This window comes from Lissotriton helveticus, chromosome 3_1 (assembly GCF_964261635.1).
Source record: "Lissotriton helveticus chromosome 3_1, aLisHel1.1, whole genome shotgun sequence".
Classification (NCBI taxonomy): domain Eukaryota; kingdom Metazoa; phylum Chordata; class Amphibia; order Caudata; family Salamandridae; genus Lissotriton; species Lissotriton helveticus.
Window position 1 is genome coordinate 1,429,510,658 of NC_136061.1, and position 18,374 is coordinate 1,429,529,031.

The 18,374-nt window shown below is 43.8% G+C and overlaps 1 protein-coding gene across 4 annotated transcripts in view; it reads right to left on the reverse strand.

Annotated features, from left to right (window-relative positions):
* Window positions 1-430: 430 nt before the first annotated feature.
* The window catches only part of TMEM177 (transmembrane protein 177), a 109,610-nt gene continuing 91,666 nt past the window's right edge, over window positions 431-18,374 (reverse strand). For all 4 annotated transcript variants that reach the window (XM_078682086.1, XM_078682084.1, XM_078682085.1 and 1 more), the window contains exon 2: window positions 431-1,538. In XM_078682086.1, the coding sequence (XP_078538212.1) occupies window positions 562-1,524 (963 nt within the window). In that variant the 5' untranslated portion in view covers window positions 1,525-1,538 and the 3' untranslated portion in view covers window positions 431-561. The remainder of the gene's footprint in view (window positions 1,539-18,374) is intronic.

Below are 18,374 nucleotides of genomic sequence, written 5' to 3' on the forward strand. Positions count from 1 at the left end.
ATTTTGAGATCAGAACACATTGATTGATCTAGCAATTAAATAATGTACTATGCATAATTGCAAATTTTCAAATCATAATAAAGGATCGTGCTAAGCAAAATCGTGTCTGCCACAGTATCGGTAAACCTATGGCATTCCTAATACTAGGTTATGACAATCGTAGACACTGCCACCATGTCCATCCTATAGCATTTGCTTCACTCAATAGAAAACTCACTCTCGAAAACCCTACGACCATCTCTGTTTTTTTTTTCCATCTCAAGGACAAGGGTTGAGATTGTTAAAATGAATTAAGCACGTCTCCTCTCTGCTCTGTTATTTTGATTAGAGATTAGGTAAACAATACAAAACTGCCTTTTGCAGTAGGAACAATAACTTTTTTTAAATTCCATTCCAAAATCTAGGTCATTAGAAAAATGAGAACGTTCGATTGTTTATCAGGGTGTTTATTAGATGTCGAATTTACATGGTTTTGGGTAACAAAAGCACAACATTTCAAGGACGAACTTCATTTCTGAAAGTTAAACAAAAACAATTTAAGATGTAAGCATTAAGAATAATTCACATTTCAGAGCTTGGCGTGCAGCCCTGGGTATGGTTAGCTTTGAAAATATTCAAAACCAAGTCTCTTCTGGAAGTGTATGGAGCATGTTTCAATCTGAACCAGAACCTTGGGAACAGGTTGCCACTTGCAGCATATATTTCTTCTCCTTGTTTGCCCATAAGGTGACGTAAAGTCCGGTTGCATGACAGCATTTTATTATAAAATTCAACTCCACCTTTGGCATAGTCTTTGGAAATGGCAGCAGCTGTCCTGTCGGATTTGTAATCCAGCCACTGGTTGATTGCATCATCTGTAAAAAAAAAAACAACTAACCCAAAAGTCATAACTGCCAGGTTACAGAATCCGCGCAACAAAACTGGGCCCAAATACAGTCCTAAAAGCTGCTTTATAGCTACTCCAGACAGGCATGTGCCAAGCAGGCAAAATGGGGCAACTGTGGCATGGATGAGGGGGCTATTGTCTTTGACATACACAATTTCTCTGGCTAAAGCAAATTTCTGTGCCTCATGTGACAATGAAAGAGCATCTCTAAGAGCAGCGCCATCTGTACTATCCCAGTCAACTACTTTATCATTTAACACCACCATGCGGTTCACAATTCCTTCCCCATCATCTTCTTGGTTATTGAAGTTTGCAGGGATTCCAACCAAAGATCCACTGGGCAGCCATGGTATTCCAGCACTTACAGGGTGAAAGCCAAAAGCCGCAAACACAGTGTATTTCTCGGCAGATTTGACACCAGTGTCTTTAAGGACATCCTGGAAAACATCACATAGTTTTCTTGATAGTTCGTCTGGTTCCCCCTTAGACCACGACTGGTACACGGTCTTGAATGTTTCTTTGGGAAAAACATGATACGATATGTTGGCACCAAATAATCCTGCGCAGGAAGCAGCTAACATGCCACTTCTATATTTCTGGATAAACGTAGTAATCCTCCACAGAAATGTATTTGCCATGGCTCATACTAAACCTGCCAGAAAGAGAACAATAAACATTGTTAGATACATCAAAAGAAATAAACATTGGCACTCTTAAAATAATGTTCTGTCCTCCTACTCATCCAGCAATTCACAGTAACGGCAGACGATTCTTTGTTCTACACATTACCATAAATAATCCTAGTATGAATTCCAGTAACTAATTTACAGTACCATTGATGAGTAACAACTGAAATATGTTAAAACCTGTGTTGTACAGCGCTGTCAAGAGAAACAAGCGTTGGCATAGCCAATAGGTCTCGTCTTTGGAACCTTATAAATGTTTAGACAGAACTATTGGATTTGCCAATGTATTTATGCTATGCTGTAAAGCAGTGCTGCATGTTGAAAAGATGAAAAGTTATAATAAAAAAAAGGGTTGTAAGTATTTTTCGTTACCTTAAATGCAACCAATAAGACATAAAACTGCACGACCCTATTAAAAAAAGAATTAACTTAAAAAATGTCTTCTAGTTTTCTTGTTCTTGCAATGCTTATTGAGAAGAAGTGGAATTAAAAGTATTATTTTTTCTAAGATTACAAGTACTTCTTTTTGCCTGTGTCACGCTTAAGGCATCAGTAAGACATGTAACCTTCCTTATATGGTGGAAAAACTTATTTTTAGTCTTCCATGGTACTGCCGGGTGGGGGGGGGGGGGAGGAGAGGGTGTGAGGGGGGATTCAATGTTAAATCTCCTTGCATGTATGTATAAGTGAAACTCACAATCGCAAATAGGTATGTTCACAATTACAAAACCTTTTCAAAATTGGGAGAAAATTGCCTGTGCGTGCAAATTGCCTCTCTTTTTTTGCATTTTTATGTAGCACAAACTCTGACCCAAAGGCATTGGGGTGCTTTACGTGAGCACCAATTACATTGCACAAGTGCACATTTATTTTTGGTAGGCTAGAGGAGATTAAGTGAATTTCCCAGAATAGATAGACAGACACTACAATAAACACATTGAAGTATACTTCCATATTCACACAATAACGTACAAAGGCTAAAACCAGGGCCACTGGAATTATACGGCACGGCTAAGTAAATTATGAGGCAGAAGGCAAAATTACATCAACTCACCACAACTCAAACAGACTAGGTATGGAGATCGGTTGATAAACACAAGACCTCAAACACACTTACAGTCACATCACAGACTAAACAAAAACATGAACACACATGCTGCTTTACAGTATAGCTTAAATACATTGGCAAAGCCAATAGCTCTGGCTAAACACTTATAAGGTTCCAAAGGCGAGACCTATTGGTTATGCCAATGCTTGTTTTACTAAAGTTGCAGTAGTCTGGACATTCTTCAAGCTGTGGGGATGGAGTCTGCACTCCAATAGTCTAAACCCGAATTACCAGTCCTCTGGATCTTGTTTTCCTTTTATTTATGCCCACTCTTGATCAGCTGAAGTTTTTTGCTTTTCTTTTTTTTGCTAGAAAAGTAGATTTAGAAACAGGTCTTAAAGGGCCGGATCTGAGGAGTGAACACGCGTTTTCCATGTCAGTGTTTCAGTCGGTTGGTTACTACCGATTGTTCATTGACAATATTTATACAAATCGGAGCTCTACTTTGTTGCTCGGATAGCACACACTTAACATTTTGAGGATGGCACTTTAAATCTGTTGCACTAACTTCGTTGTGATTTGCATTTAAAATGTATGTCTTCTTTTGAAATGTGTGTCACTCTATACAATGCAGTTTTAGTCATTAACTGTGGATGTAGTTATTAATAGTAACTTGTTTCGCATGTTGGAAGTACTGCAGATGCTCAGTCCGATCTGACATGTGAATGACTCCCCCAGCCCTTCGGCCTTTAGAGACGCTGCCACTGCCCCGGTTCCACTGTGCTTTTTGCAGCACTGGCTCATCGTGAGTTTCTCAAGCGTCATCATAGCAGCGCTGCTTGCACTTAGCTCGTGAAGGTCAGTCTGCGCGTGCCCCCTGCTTGCACCAGACTCAAGCAGACAGTCTACTCTCACACCAGGCTCAGATGGTTCAGTGTCAATCACGTGACATCACATACTTGTGTATGTGGAAATAATAGCAGGGGAATCTCCTGAAAGCTGAAAAAACGTCTCGGGTCAAAAGCCAGGGAAAAGACCAATATTTTGTGAAAAGAATTACGGATCAATGCACAGTCCTTTCTCATTTGAGAAGGGACGTATCGGGTTTCACCCGCCTTGAGCCAGGGAAAGGCGATGCCCGCCTCTTGGAAAGGGCAAGGCTTCTGTTGAACAGCAGAACACACTCTGCCATTCAGCATGTGCCGTTCACATAAGCGTACACGAAGCCCAGAGTCCAGAGAACACACATGTAAACACACAGTGTGAGCTCAACACACATGTGCGCGCTGCAGCGTGCAGAGAACCTATTCGTATACAAACTGGATTTAAAGTGGTAAATTGAAATAATGGCACAGCTGAGCTCCGAGCGGAGCACTGGAAAGGCAGACCATCTGTGCTGTAAAGAGCTTGTGACTCGGCTCTGCCATTACGTGAGGAGCAGATACACAAAAAACAAGCAGGGGTGGTAACAAAGAAGCACAATTCCCAATTAGAAGCTAGTAAACAAGCTTAAAGCACACCCTTCTACGTCATCCGAAACAAAGATGGCGTCGGACTGTCCAGATGGGCCGTCCTAAAAGTGGACAAGGCGGTAACCCAAAAGTACGATTTCCAACCACGCACCCTCATTTAACATAAACGATGACGTGTGCCAATTAGAAACAAGGGCGGGGCTTTAAGTCCCTTCAGAAACTGTATTGATTCCAAAAGGCCCTCGCATGGCGAGAGCAGCGAATGCGCGCTGCCAACGCCAGGCGAGACCTAAAAATGTTTGCAGGTAAGTGTTTTAAGAACTAGTTATTATTGTGCCCAATCCATAGCATTTGGAATTGCGATATTCCCTTCAGGACTGGGGAATTATTTGGAGACTCAGTAATTCTGGTTCGTAATCCACCATGATGTTCTTTCCATCCTACCACTAGTTTCATGGGGAGTTATTGCCCGTATTCAGCAGTTGGAGTTCCCGGCTGAAATCTACAAGGCCTGCGGACCTTGTAATTGCCTATTGGCCGTTAACTCAGTCACTTCCACCATTGGTAATTCCCGGGGCCTTGTAATTGGCTCTTTGCATTTATTTACATTCTCAAACATAGTACATTAGAAATTTTAAATGGGACCTCAAACAGGGGGGGGAAATAACTTCCACTTTGGTGGACATTAACATTCTAAAATGTGCACTTACATTTTTTTTGTTCTCTGAATGACTCTGAAAGCAACCAAGAGCAGCATATTGAGCCTGTCCGCTTAGGCAATTAAAAGTAGCTTAGTGGAGGGTATCTTATGGGTGCCCAAGCAAAGAATGGCCAACTAGGTCACTTTTAGGGTCAGAGTAGTGCCATAAATATTTACTGTTTGGAATTAGATACTCTCGATTTCAGATATGACCTGAAAGGGGGCAAACACTAGATATAAACGCTGTTGAATTAATGACACCAATTAAGAATCGCTGTCAAGTGTAATGTGTATATAGATGTTAGACCTGTCAGCCTTAGGGTGGCCTTCCCCTCAATTTTTTGCTTTCCTCCTCCATACAGTTTTGCTGGCCTCAGGACTCTGTGCACTTTACCACTGCTAAACAGTGTTTTTGTGTGCCTGCTAATATTGGCTTATGAATGGGGAACATTTGTAGAGCATGAGGCTACTCAGAAGCGTGCCCCAGCGCTAATTGGCATATTTAATTTACTTGCAAGTCCCTAGAAAAGTGGCATTACATGTGCTCAGGGTTTGGAAAGTAAATGCTACTAGTGTGCCTGCAGCACTGATTGTGCCACCCTCTTAGGTAGCCCTTTAAGCATGACTTAGTTTTGCCACTGCAGCCCGGGTGTGCAGTTCTGAACTGCCATGTCGACCTGGCAAAATAAACCTACAGGAAAACGCTCCCGCTAGGCCTACCTCTCCTATAGAGAAAAATTGAAGTTAACTTATTACATCTTAGAACTGTATTCTCCAAATGGGAAAAGGTAACCAGTTAATGTTTGGGGTCTCTGGATTTGGAATTTAAAATCCTAACTTACGGTGATGTCGGATTTTAAATTACAATTTGGAAAATGCCACTTTTAGAAAGTTGCAAAATGATTGATGGACAGAATGATGAACAACATCAAACACTCACCCCAGTACAGAGATTGGGGCGTAAATCCATTGTTTTTTTGCTCCCCATGGCATTCCAGTTTAAACCCAGCCATATGCAAATCAGTCTTGACCCTGCTCCACATAGGAACAGTCTAGCCGGAACTGCCAAGCCACGTCCACCCTGGACCAGAAACAAGCAGCCTAGGACCGGTTTCGGGGCATTACCCCTCCTCAGCCTGTCTAGCTTGACTCTAGTGGCATGGAGAGCACGGGACCCACTTCTGGGCCTACCAGTCCCACTCGGAGTGGGACTGGTAAAGAACAATTGATGGACAGAATGATTAACAATGTGAAACATTCACTCCAGTACGTTATCACTAATAAAAAGCAGCTTCAAATGCATTAGTTCAGGATGACTACCATACGGAAAGTCTTGTATTTGATTTAGAGATCAACTTGTTGCTCCATTTATGATACAAATCTAAGCCAGGTTTAGGGTTTACACGACAACTGACTTGCCTCTCAGTTAAATAAATTGCATTGTTGGAGCGGTGTTTATTTGGGAGAGGAGACACTGCTGCCCAGTACCCAGGGCACATGCGCTGGCCCCTACAAACATGCCACGTTGGTCTACACCTAGTTGCCACATACAACGTACAACGTACCTGAAAGTGCCTAATATATGGCACAAAGTGTATCCAGGACCTGTAAAGTTAAATCTCACCAGTGGACTGCAGCACATATTGTGCCAACACTAAAGTGGCAATGCAAAACATGACTGCAGGCATGACACAAGTAACCTGGCTGTGCAGATATACACTGCAAATAAATTTGAACTGTCAAAATATCCCTCTTTGACAGGCCTAAATGCTTTTAAATACTAAGTCTCCCATAAGGCAAGGGGCATGATATATTAAAGTAGGACATGCAAAAGTTTAATGTTAAACATGTTCTTACAGTGAAAATGCCGTAAGAACTATTTAATTGTAGCAGAGTTAGTCCATAAGAAAGTATTGGGAGTGAATATTAAAGTTAAATAAAGCGATCTCCGACCAAAAACCACATAGAAAGTTCATTCTTTGATATTTTAATAATATTTATTACAAATTCAATTCATGGCTAGTCGGATTTGCAACAAATAATTTACAAAATGTACTTTTAAAACAAATTACCTTTAGCCTGCCTCACACTGCTAAAAGCCCATTTATCTGAGCGACCAACTGTCAACCAAGAACTGAATAGCTCCTTGATTACGTGTGAAATAGCTCTGAGAAGTGTGAGGGTGTGTGTGTGTTTTGACCTTTGCGTGACAGGATAGCCTGGGGGCTCTGCCCAGCACCTTTTATACAAGTCAAAGGATGCCTACCTGCACTGGCAGATACTCGCACCCGAGCCTGCCTTCCTTTTGTCCAACTAACGAGCCAGGCACCAATTTCAATGGGAGAGGAGCTGCCCCTAGAACAAGGTTTGAGTCACCACAGAGGAGTTTGCTCCTTCTACTGACTATACTTCTTGGTGGACACAGGAGTGCTGCACAAGGGAAGACCGGCCCTGTTATCTGGGTTTTAGGTAGAGAGGGGCAATATGTGATTATATGCAGTAGGGCACAAAGGAACTGTTGCAAACGTGGGTGGGGTTACTCCTGGGAACCTTTTCCCTGTTGATCAGGCAGGGGCCAGGAGTCACCCCCACCCACAGACTTCTGCTAGGCATATATGTGACCCCCCCTTTACCCCCCTCTCCCCCAGAGGAGTACCTTCTTCAGAACCCTGCTGGACTTGTGAAAAACAGAAAGATTGCTGCGCATGCTGATGTGACCTGTGAGGTGAACTTCAAGGGCGGGACCTGATCCCACATGTACCCATGACTGAGAAGTGGATTCCAAACGTCATTTAGCTGACCTCCTTTTAAGCTACCGTTATACAAAAGCTGCAAGAAGACCACATTCCTGAAAGAGTCCAGCTGGACTTGCCCTGGACTAAGCTGGTGGTATCCATGGAGAGAGTATTGAGCCCAAAGTCCTGTTCCTGAGGTCCTGGAACCCTTGGCAGGCATCAGAGCCTAAAACTAAAATCTGTGACATAGAAACTTTTTCAAGACGTTTTGTTTGGAGAACAGATAGAAACCAGGGTATGACCTGCCAAGTGAAGCAGAGGAAGGTGTGTTTCCACTCGGCCAAAGATTCAGGTTGCTTACGCTGGGAGCTTTTTTATAGCAGCAAATCCATTTCAGCGGGACATCATGGAGAAAGTATCTGTAACATTGGAGCCCTCTGGCTACAGCTTGCATGCTTGCCCAACTGGAGGAATCTGAGTTCCCAAAAAGTGACCAAGTTCGAAGAAGAAATCTTCAGTGGACGAATGCGCCAAAGCTATCCATCCAGCAAGAGACCTTCCTTGGGCACGAATTTTGACTTACTCCGGCTCCGAGGTTTCTCATCAAAAGTCAACCGTGTCATTGAAACTTTGTCCGACAACTATCTAGCCTTGTGGAACCCATATCGGGCTTAGCCTGCTGCCTTGCTCCGCTAAGGATTTTTGACTTCCACTTCTGAGATTAATTCAGAAGGCAAAACTTCCGAACAGGACAAACCTGGTTTCTGTAAACAAACCTGCGCTATATTTTGACTCAGGATTAACTTGCACTTAGGTTCTGGTCAAACACAACCAGATGACTATGGTTGAGGCTTAACGCTTTTTGGCACCATTTTTATTTAAAAGAGTAAAAAAAAATAATCATATTTTGGGTTCCTCTTACTGGATTTTTGTTGTTTTTGTGTCGTTTGTCTGCACAGTGCCATAGCAACTATGTGTTGAGCACAGGTGTAAATTAGTGAAACCTCTACTTGGACTAACAAAAACTGTGACCATATTACTTGTGGTGGACTACCATCCACTCAAACTAATAGTCCATTTTCTCACAGTGCTTAATTACATGTCTTTGGAAAGCATTCAGCGCTACGCTGCTGTGACCACCATTTAGACACCCCACCACCTTTTTCATTCCACTTAAAGCATTGCTAAAAACAGTAGCAGACTATTATTGCAGAATGTTATCCGATTCCTTAATTATTTGTTAGGCAGTAGCTCTCACCATGTCTCAAATTATTAGGACCAGGACTGCTGTCCTATTTTATTTCCAGATGCACTCTGCTACCTGGCGCTGTTATGAACCTTAATGTACTCCAATATAGGCCCAAGTAGCTGCACGATCATTTTGCCTACATTTGTCCTACTTTGCTCTACATAACGGCTTTGGCGCTGACCTTTTACCTAGTTAGGTGCTGAATAAATGATGTGTGGTTTTCTTCGAAAACTAGCCTCATTTATTATGCATGAGGAATCTTAGTATCACAGCAGGATTACCATCTTCTGCATAATAACTCTGTACAAACGTCACCGCCATCGTCTTCCATAGACGATAGGCCTACAGTACAATGACCCATCTAGGCAGAACCCCTGAGGGTACCTTTCGGGTACATAAGTACCACATCTCCGCTGGGCAAGCCAGAGGAGATGCTTCCATGCTGACACGAGGCGCTGAAGTCCCTGCACGCAGACACTCCAGCATGCAGTGATCTGACATCCCTCGCAGGGTGTCCACCTTGAGACCAATACGGGGTCTTTCGTTCTCTCCTTTCAGGTAATGCGGTTGGCTTTTTCCTAGGGGGATTCTTGGCTATACACCTAGATACATGCTAGGTACAATTAGTTAGGGTTTGCATTTTAGGAATATTTATGACTACTGCCATGCATGCCTGCATATATTCACTGTTTTAGCACCATGGTAGAATTCTACGTTTTATTTACTTTGCTGGTGTGTATAATCATATATATCCGTTTCTGTCTAATGGTTGTTGCAGCACACGTATTTTATACTAGAATCACACTGGTTCAATAAATGCTTATTGATAACGTCCCCTCCGTTTATTCTGTATCTCTCTGAGACGAAGTGAGCACGAGTGACTGAGCGAAAAGTACTGTACTGTTTCCATGATCCCTGAGGGGTAAGGGTTGTCATGTTCGATAGTTGCCAGAAACTATTCGCTCCTTGGTAAGGTTGTGGGGCTTATAGTGGCACTGTGAGCTAGCTTGCCTACAGACCAACATATCCTGTGGGCGGTGTCTGGAATCAGTCTGGACACCAATTAATTAGTTTACGTTGTCTTAACGCGCAGATCCTCTATAGATTTGTAGGAACTACACGACACGCTACTTTCTGTAGATTCCCCCAGGGAGTTAGGCTGGTAGCAAGAGAATGAAGCGACTAACACAGCAGGTATGACGGGCAGAAGCACGGTGGTGTTATAACGTTAAAATGCAGCAAGAGTCCAAAAGTTTAATAAGCACTGCATTAGTATGTAAAAAAGACTCAAAGACCGTAGTTTGCGATAAGCGCACAAATGTGTTAAAGCAACATTTGATAATAACTGTTCGTAAGCGGGGTTACTTTCGTGATGGCAAACAGATGGTGATAATGCTAAAAAAAAAAAAAAAAAAAAAAAACCCTCCGAAGTCGAGTAGAACGGACTCCCTAAGATAACGGAAGTTTAGTATGTCGCATAGATTGCCATAAGGATGCGTTTGTTACGTTTGGATAGCACTGAGATATGTCGAATATAACACTTGGAATAAGATTGCTTGTGGCATAGATGAGTTGTTAAGATGTTGCTCTTTTTTAAAGAAACAGTTACAATTTTTTTAAAAGAAACAGTTACAATTTTTTTGAAAAAAACAGTTACAATTAATAATGTTACTACTCACAATTAAAACATTGCTTGTAATTATTCACTTCCAGCTACCCCTGACGAAGGGCTGAACCGCAGCCCGAAATGCATTGGGTGTTAAAATGAAATAAAAGACTGCTACTCTGAACAACTTGATGTATTTGGATCTTATTTTCACGAGAGGTCCGGATGGACACATGTAAATATGAGAAGTTGCCAAAATACAGTATGAACATCGTGTGGATTGGTCAAACAAGAATATAACGTAAAAAGTAATGAAGAAAAAGATTAAATTGAAAAAAAAAAAAAAAAAGCTGAAATGGTTGAAACTGACGTTGGATTTGGAATCCTCATTAGCAGTGCACCTGGGAGTGGAGTGTGTCTTTACGCACTCCCCATATGTATATACTTTGGTAGCAAGAGCAGGACTTGTTACCCACTTAGCTTCATTTCCAACTATAAACGAGAAAGAAAATATGCCCAAGTAATTTGTTGTATCTCTTTAGGAAAATGTAACTCATTTATGAGGTTATGGCAAATCAGTCAATTATATTGGTGAACTGAAGTATTAAAATAGCTCACATAACTTGGACACTCATGTAGCAGTTTTAGTACAACATTTGAGAGGGGAAAAAAAGAGGGTAACATGACAACAGACATGGGCCATATCTCAAACAGCATCCTGAATTTCTTTTTGGGGTGACGTGGTCATGACTTCTAACCAGCTCACCTACTTCGCAGGTTCTACAATGATTCAGGAGAGAAAAACACCAATAAACAACAAGCATTGGTGTAGGAATGTACCCCTTTTTGCGTGGTTACACTCAACTTTATGTGCCCTGGGTCCCTGCCAATCAGATTCACAGGGCTCAAGTTCTTTCCCAAGACAGGGCCTTTGTACCCACACATCCTTGGCCACAGGTAAGCCCCTTGTAAAAGGTACCCTAGGTACCAAGGGCACTGAGACCAGGGAAGGCGTCTGAGGGCTGCGGTACCTAGTGTGCCACCCTTAGAGGCCCTGTACCTTAACACTCACACACTGCCACTGCAGGCTGTGTGTTTTGGCGCAGAGAAAAGTGAAGAATCAACATGGCACACATTTCTGTGTGCCATGCCTACAACCCACTGCCTGAGGCCTAGCAGAGTGCACTAGCCCTCAGGTGAGGGTACAGTGGCATGAGCCCTGTACCCCTACAGTGTGTAAATCATGAGGGAACAAAATGTACACGCTTGTTTGTAACCATTTGGGGAGAGGACGAGGTAGTCAAGATTTCCCTTTCCACAAAACTGCGATCTCAAAGGCTTTACGGTTGGATAGATAAGGTCTGGAGATTTCAGTTGGTTCAATTACAGCAAATAAGGACACAAAAAAAACTGGGAAGTTTGGTAGCAAACTTCTCAGCACATTAAACCCACACTGACAGCAGTGTGGGATTTAATGTAAAATGCACTCCTAAGGCATCTTAGAAATGCTCCACTCCCCCCCAAAAAAAAGGAAAACACAAACGACCAGCCGTAGTGTGGTTCCTGAATGGCTGCCTATCATTTGCCACCACCAGACAGGTTTCTGGACCCCTCTCCTCTCTGGGTACAGAAACAAATCCCATCCTGGGCAGAGGCATCATGCCTCCTCCCTCAGGATGGGCTGGGTTCATGAACGGGAAGCTTCGGAGGCCTGCTGCCTTTAGGAGCTGTGTCTGCCTTTTGCTGCTCCTAGCAACTGGCTACTACCGGTTTTGCCTCCACTTGGGACTCTGCCAATTAGGGAGAGGCTCATACCCCGCTGGAGTGTGGCATATTAGGAGGAGTACCAACCCCAAGGAAAGGACCCATTGGTCCCAACCTGCATACCCCTTTAAACGCCCCTAAACCTAGTATTATGCGGCAACCCTGAACCTCGCCTCCTCAGATATGAGTAAGAAAGAAGGACCGAAGAGCAGTGCTGACCCAGGAAGAGGCGACATTTACTGCTTTGGCCTCAGCCGTACAGGCCCATCCCAACTCAGATCTGCCTACTGCGATGAAACCGGCGCGGCCAGCAGCCAGCAGCCCCCCAGAGCCCAGAGGAACTGCCCTGTACTCACCTTACAGACTGTCTCCCTCGAGCACCGGATTTGCTCAACTAAGACTCCAAGACCGGAATCGGGATTCTAGCAACTCCGCAATTCTGCACCACTGTGCACCCGATGCCATGAGTTTGAGTGGCCCAACACCACAAGGAGGTCTCCCTAGTGATTCTGGCCTCTGGGATATAGTGATCCCCGACCTCCCTCAAGCCTCAAGACGACACCTGCAGCCTCAACCTGAAGGGTCCCTCCCGACTGGAGCTGGTAAGAAGGACCCAATGCCAAAAGTCACCCCTACACCCGATGCCCCACTGCCTTGGGTGGCCTAACTGATGTTGTACAGGCATCCCCCTCAAGACCCCAACGTACCTCTCCAGCCCATGTTCGCCTTCAGGAAGCCTCCCTGCTTGAGCCTGCAGCAACTTTGCCAAATTGAAGGTCTCCACTGAGAAGCCATGGGTCCCAGACCTCTTCTTAGCACCCTTCACCGGCCGCACCAGTACTGCTGGTGGTGCAGCTTCTGTGCTGGTCGTCGGCCCGGCAGTGCTGACTAGCATAGCAGGGCTTCAGGCTCAAGCCAGGCTTTAGTCTTCACTTGCTCGCCCACCTCGAAGGTTGCAGTGAACAAAATAATGGCTATGGTGCGAGGGCATTGGCTGTTGTCTGATTAGTGGTTGCAGGAGCGCCGTCCATGGTGTGACCTGTTCTATGGGAGCACAGGCTGTGGTCTGTGCTGTTGCACACTAGTGCTGGCTATGATGTAGCATGTGTGCATTGAGTTCTAAACTGAGCAATGAAAAGTGGATCCTATGGCCTAGTTTTGAGTAAAAAAGAACCACAGAGTATGGTGTAGAGGGTTCCCCAAATGTGTGAGCGTTGCTGCACTCTGGTGCGTGTTATGGTGCAACGACACAGACCGTGTGTTGGGAGGGCTAATTGCTGCAGGTGTGCAGAACGCTGGCTGATGTACAAGCAGGGGTGCAGGAGCAACCACTACGGCGAGACGCTGCTGGCTATGGTATAAGACGTGGTGTAGAGGAGATATCTGTGGTATAGAAGAGCATTGACAGAGATGCAGTACCAGAGCATAGACTGTGGTAAATGTTGGAACCCTGAATGTGGTGTAAAAGTGTGGTCCGTAAAGCGCAAGCTATGGTGCAAGAGCGCTGTACCACTGGAGTGCTTTATCAGCTGAAGAAGAGCTGACTGCAGTGCCTGAGCACTGGCGGTGGTAAATGACTGGGTTGCAGCTTTCTGGATCAGCACCTGAGCTGCCTGCCACAAACTCCAAAATGAGGTAAGCGAGTTCAGAAGGTTGCGACTGCAGGGACCAAGGAAACAAAGGCATATTCATAGATCATCTTCCGATTTCCCAATACTGGTCTACTCAGGCAGATTAGATCACCAAAAAAAACAAGCATTTGCAATGCAATAGGTCTCACATTAGGAAAGTTTGAGCTATTGGTATTGTAAATGACAAATTTTGTATTTATGTGTTGGTTTTGAAAATAGCTAAATGAATAGCTTTGTTATTTACAATGCCAATAGTTTTAACCTTCGCAAATGTGACACCTATAGCATTTGTAATGCAATATGTGTTGTATTTACGTGACTTACATGTATTGATATTACAAATAACAATGGCTTTTTTTTATAATGAATACGTAAATAAAAGTTATTGTAATTTATAATGGCAATAGCTTAAACTTTGGTAAATAACTTTTGTGAAGATTATGTTCAGTGTATTTTATTGTGACGAAAATCCAGGAACAGAAGTGAAATATTAACACTTTTTGGGACATTTGTAATAAAGCTTGAAACATTTAGAGAACATATTTGAACCAGTTGTTGAATGGTTGCACAGATTGATGCTGTGGTGGCGCTGAGTGATGTTGTGGTGCCCCTGAGTGATGCTGTGGTGGTGCTGAATGATGCTGTGGTGATGCGACAGATAGAAAGAGCGAGAGCGATATATAGATAAAGTGAGGGTGACAGATAGATAGAGGGAGGGCGATAGATAGAGTGAGGGCGATAGATAGAGTGAGGGTGATAGATAGATAGACAGATATAGTGTGGGCAATAAATAGATAGAGTGATGGCGATAGAGTGTGATAGATAGACAGATAGAGTGACGGCGATAGATAGACAGATAGATAGAGTGTGGAGTGTAGAGAGAGGGGTATAGAGAGAGGGGTATAGAGAGAGGGGGTATAGAGAGATGGGTGTAGCGAGAGGGGTGTAGTTATGCGTAATCTTTCTATTTGAAATATATATTTGGATGTATCTGTACAAAACGCGAGTTAATAGCTCGGAGTTCTTGTGAGCGCGGATGGTTGTGAGAGTGATCTAAAGGGATTAGTGGGATGCGATGCGAGTCAAGAGGACAGTTATCTAAGAGAGGAGCGAACAAGGAGGAAGAAAGTTAGGGAGGAATTAACTTGTGAGTAAAGGTGGTTTAGTTCCCTTTGGAAGTTTCAGTCAGGACTCTGTTGTTACACTTGTGTGCTCAATAACAAAATCGAAATGGCATGTAAAGATTTTCCGCATATACAATCAAGACTTCCCATTGAACTTGTGTTATGAAAAAAGTGAACAAAAATGCACTTCTTTATCTTAGGGTTGAATAAAATAAAGTACAGCAAGAAGAAGAGGAAAACCATCTTTACTTCATCTAGTATCAGGTGACGCACATATCAGATTTAAACAAGTGCACCGCATCGATGCAACTTCTGCAAAAGGGTTGTAAATTATGAAAAAAGTGACCGTACCACTGCTCCCATCTATGTTAGGTGGAGAGGTCATTCATGACGTTTGAGGGGAGCAGAATGGCTTGCTGTCAGAAAGGCATCAGGGGCATGAGGTCTGGCTGTGTCGCTCCCTCCAATAGGTGCAGTAATATTGTAAAATAAAATATGCCACCAGGGACAAGAAAACATACTGGTTTTACAAGAATACAGAAAAAGTAAGCAGTGACATATTTACAAGGCAACACTGATGTTGATACATTTGACATAGTGACATGATGCGCCATATGTCTACTTAGCAGTGGAGTGCATTATTTCATTCTTACGTTTGTCGCACTGGTACACAACTTTAAAAGGAAAGACTACGGCTATTTACAGTTTTGAACGAGTAATCCAAACTCCCTGTTGTGCTCTTTTCTATTCTCCACCTCATCAGGTACAAGCAGAAGGCATTTCATGTGGCACACAAAAACGCAGCGGGAAAGGATGGACAAGTAAGGGTTAAAATCAAAGCTGATAAGGCTACTTTCGGCTTTGACCGGGTAGACCAAATTCGCTGGTTCTGTTCTTTTCTCCCCCCTCACCTGGTACTGACCAAATGCCTTTCCTGGGCAGACTGTGGAAATGAAAACGCAGCTGGTGAAACTGAAAACGCAGCTGGTGAAACTGATCTCAAAACATAGTGCCCCTAAGGGACGAGTCTACTCACCTGCACAGACAGATCACGCAGACGATCACTGCTCTCTGCAGGTTTCTTGCTCGGCTCGGGCCCAGGCGCCGGTGTTCTCAGGCATGCAAAGCAGATGCAGTGGCCCAATAAGAATCAACCTCTCAAGTGGACCAACCCACTGGTAGAAGACTGCAGGGACGTGCAACTGGCACGTGCAACCTTTGGAGCCTCATAGCCAATGAAAATCATAAAAACTCCAATCTCGCTCAATCGTAAACCTCAGTACAAGCGTCACAGGATCGACATCCAATGGGAAACTGAAAAGTGCTCTCTCAGCCAATCACATGGCAATGTTTTAAAAGCACTGGGCAGAGAGTATTTGGGCTGCGAGGAGACGTGGGAGGGCGGGGGCTACCCGCGCATGCGCAACATACGCCATTCGCGAGCCCGGAGCCAAAGCGAAGTGCGCGAGCCGAAGTCCCGGGTCCCAGGAGGGGGCCCGGGTGAAGAGCAGCGAATAGCACGGCGGGGCTCCCATGCCTAAGGGGAGAGCCCCGCATTGTGCTGCCAAAGGACCTGGAGTACAGAGATGAGGTAAGGGGGGGGGTGCGCATGTGAGCGTGTGTGTATGCAGTGTGTGTGCGTGCGTGTGCCTGCCTGCGTGTGTGTGTGTGTATGTGTGTGTGAGTGTGGCTGTGTGTATGTGTGCGCGCGCGACAGAGAGGCATGGCTGACTTCCTGGGACTCTGAGATAGGATATGTGCACCGCGCCGGCCTGGGCGTGCGCGCCCACGAGGTGCAATCGGCGCGCGTGTCCGAACCCTGTCTCAGATTCCCAGGAGACTGATAACAATAGTTGTCGAGCTAGACGCATGCTACGCATGCGCACTCTAGCTCGACCTAAAAACACGAGCGGGATCAATGAGAGAGTGCGCCTACACTCACCAAGCAGCAGAGCACCCCATACGCAGTAGATCCGATTGGAGCACAACAGCTGTCTTTTTCGACTACGGTCGACGAGGAAATTAAAGGGTGCACAGTTAAAGGCGGGGCACAGGGGCACGAGGGTTGTTAAAGGGGCAGGCAGCAGTCATTCCGAGGAGGAGGCAAGGAGCAAACTGCCTAAACTCAAACCCATTTAAGAGCATTTCTTGCTCAACCTAGACACACGTTCTATTTCGAATCACATTTGCTGTGGGGGTATGTTTTAAAGATAATTGCTTCTTTGCTTGTAATACATTGTGCTTCACATTCTTCAATTATAAAAATATGAATTGCAAGCACATGCTGACTTTATAACAGTAAAGGACAAAGAACACAAAAACAAACAGGCTACAAGGCTACAGCAAACACGGGCAGAAAACGAATACAATCAAACACTGAGGCGTAAAGATACCAGTCAGTCAGTCAGTCAAAATACTTTATTTCGGCTTTACAGCCATAAAAGCAAGATAAAAAATACATGCATCCAGTATAACTTATAATTAAGAAGGTTACAGGAGCAAATAAAGTTGTGAAATCAAAAGACCAAAATGTATAATATAAACAATAAAATACAATAATGACAGCCATAGCTCATAATAAATAACTTGCCAATCCTACAGATTTCGTGAACACTTACAGAAAGATACCAGTACTTGGGGCGCTACATTTGCGGGAAGAAACAAAACCCAACAAGCAGTTCCCCAAATGTAATAACGTGCTTGAGCTAGGAATTAATACTATTTGTTTTTAAAAACACAGTAAGTGTGTCCTTTAAGCTCCTTTTTTTGGCACAGCAAAGTTTATAATAAAAACTTAGGTTGAGGCTGAGGTACAGTCACAGCTATTGTTTAAAGCAATCTAAAAAAAGAATTGAAAGGCTGCATTGTTTGAGAGGGAATAGAATTTTGTGGTTGAGGTGAAATTGCAAATATTGCTTAAAGCTGTCTTACTTAACAAATGAAAGGCAACATCTTTGAGGTGAAAAAAAGGAAAATTTAAAGCTGAATGTAAATGTTGCACTCTTGGTCACTTATTGGACACCCTTAAGCTAAAATAAGTGAAGTGTAAAATTTGTCTGTGTACATTGCACACATCCTGTGTTTTTGCAGTCACAACTATTGTGTAAAGCTGTTCAACATAAAATTGAAAGGCCACATTGTTCAAGGGGAATTAAGCTTAGTTTGTGGTTGAGATGCAGCCACAAGTATTATTTAACGCTGTCTAACTTAACAAATGAAAGGCAGCATTGTCTGAGGTGGAATAAAAAAAGCCTTCACATGCAAGGTCTTTTTCATTTGAGATCAGAAAACATGTTTCCCACACTGCTTTTACTTGTAATGTTAAGAGGGACGTTAGGGCTGGAATTTATTTTTAGGTCGAGGCCTCGTCCGCACTGCTGTAAGCAGTGGGCGGAGCTTAAGATTTTATGTTTTCCAGTATGGGGGCTTGAACCCACCCCTCTTCTCCATTGGCTGGCCTCGTAAATGCTGGC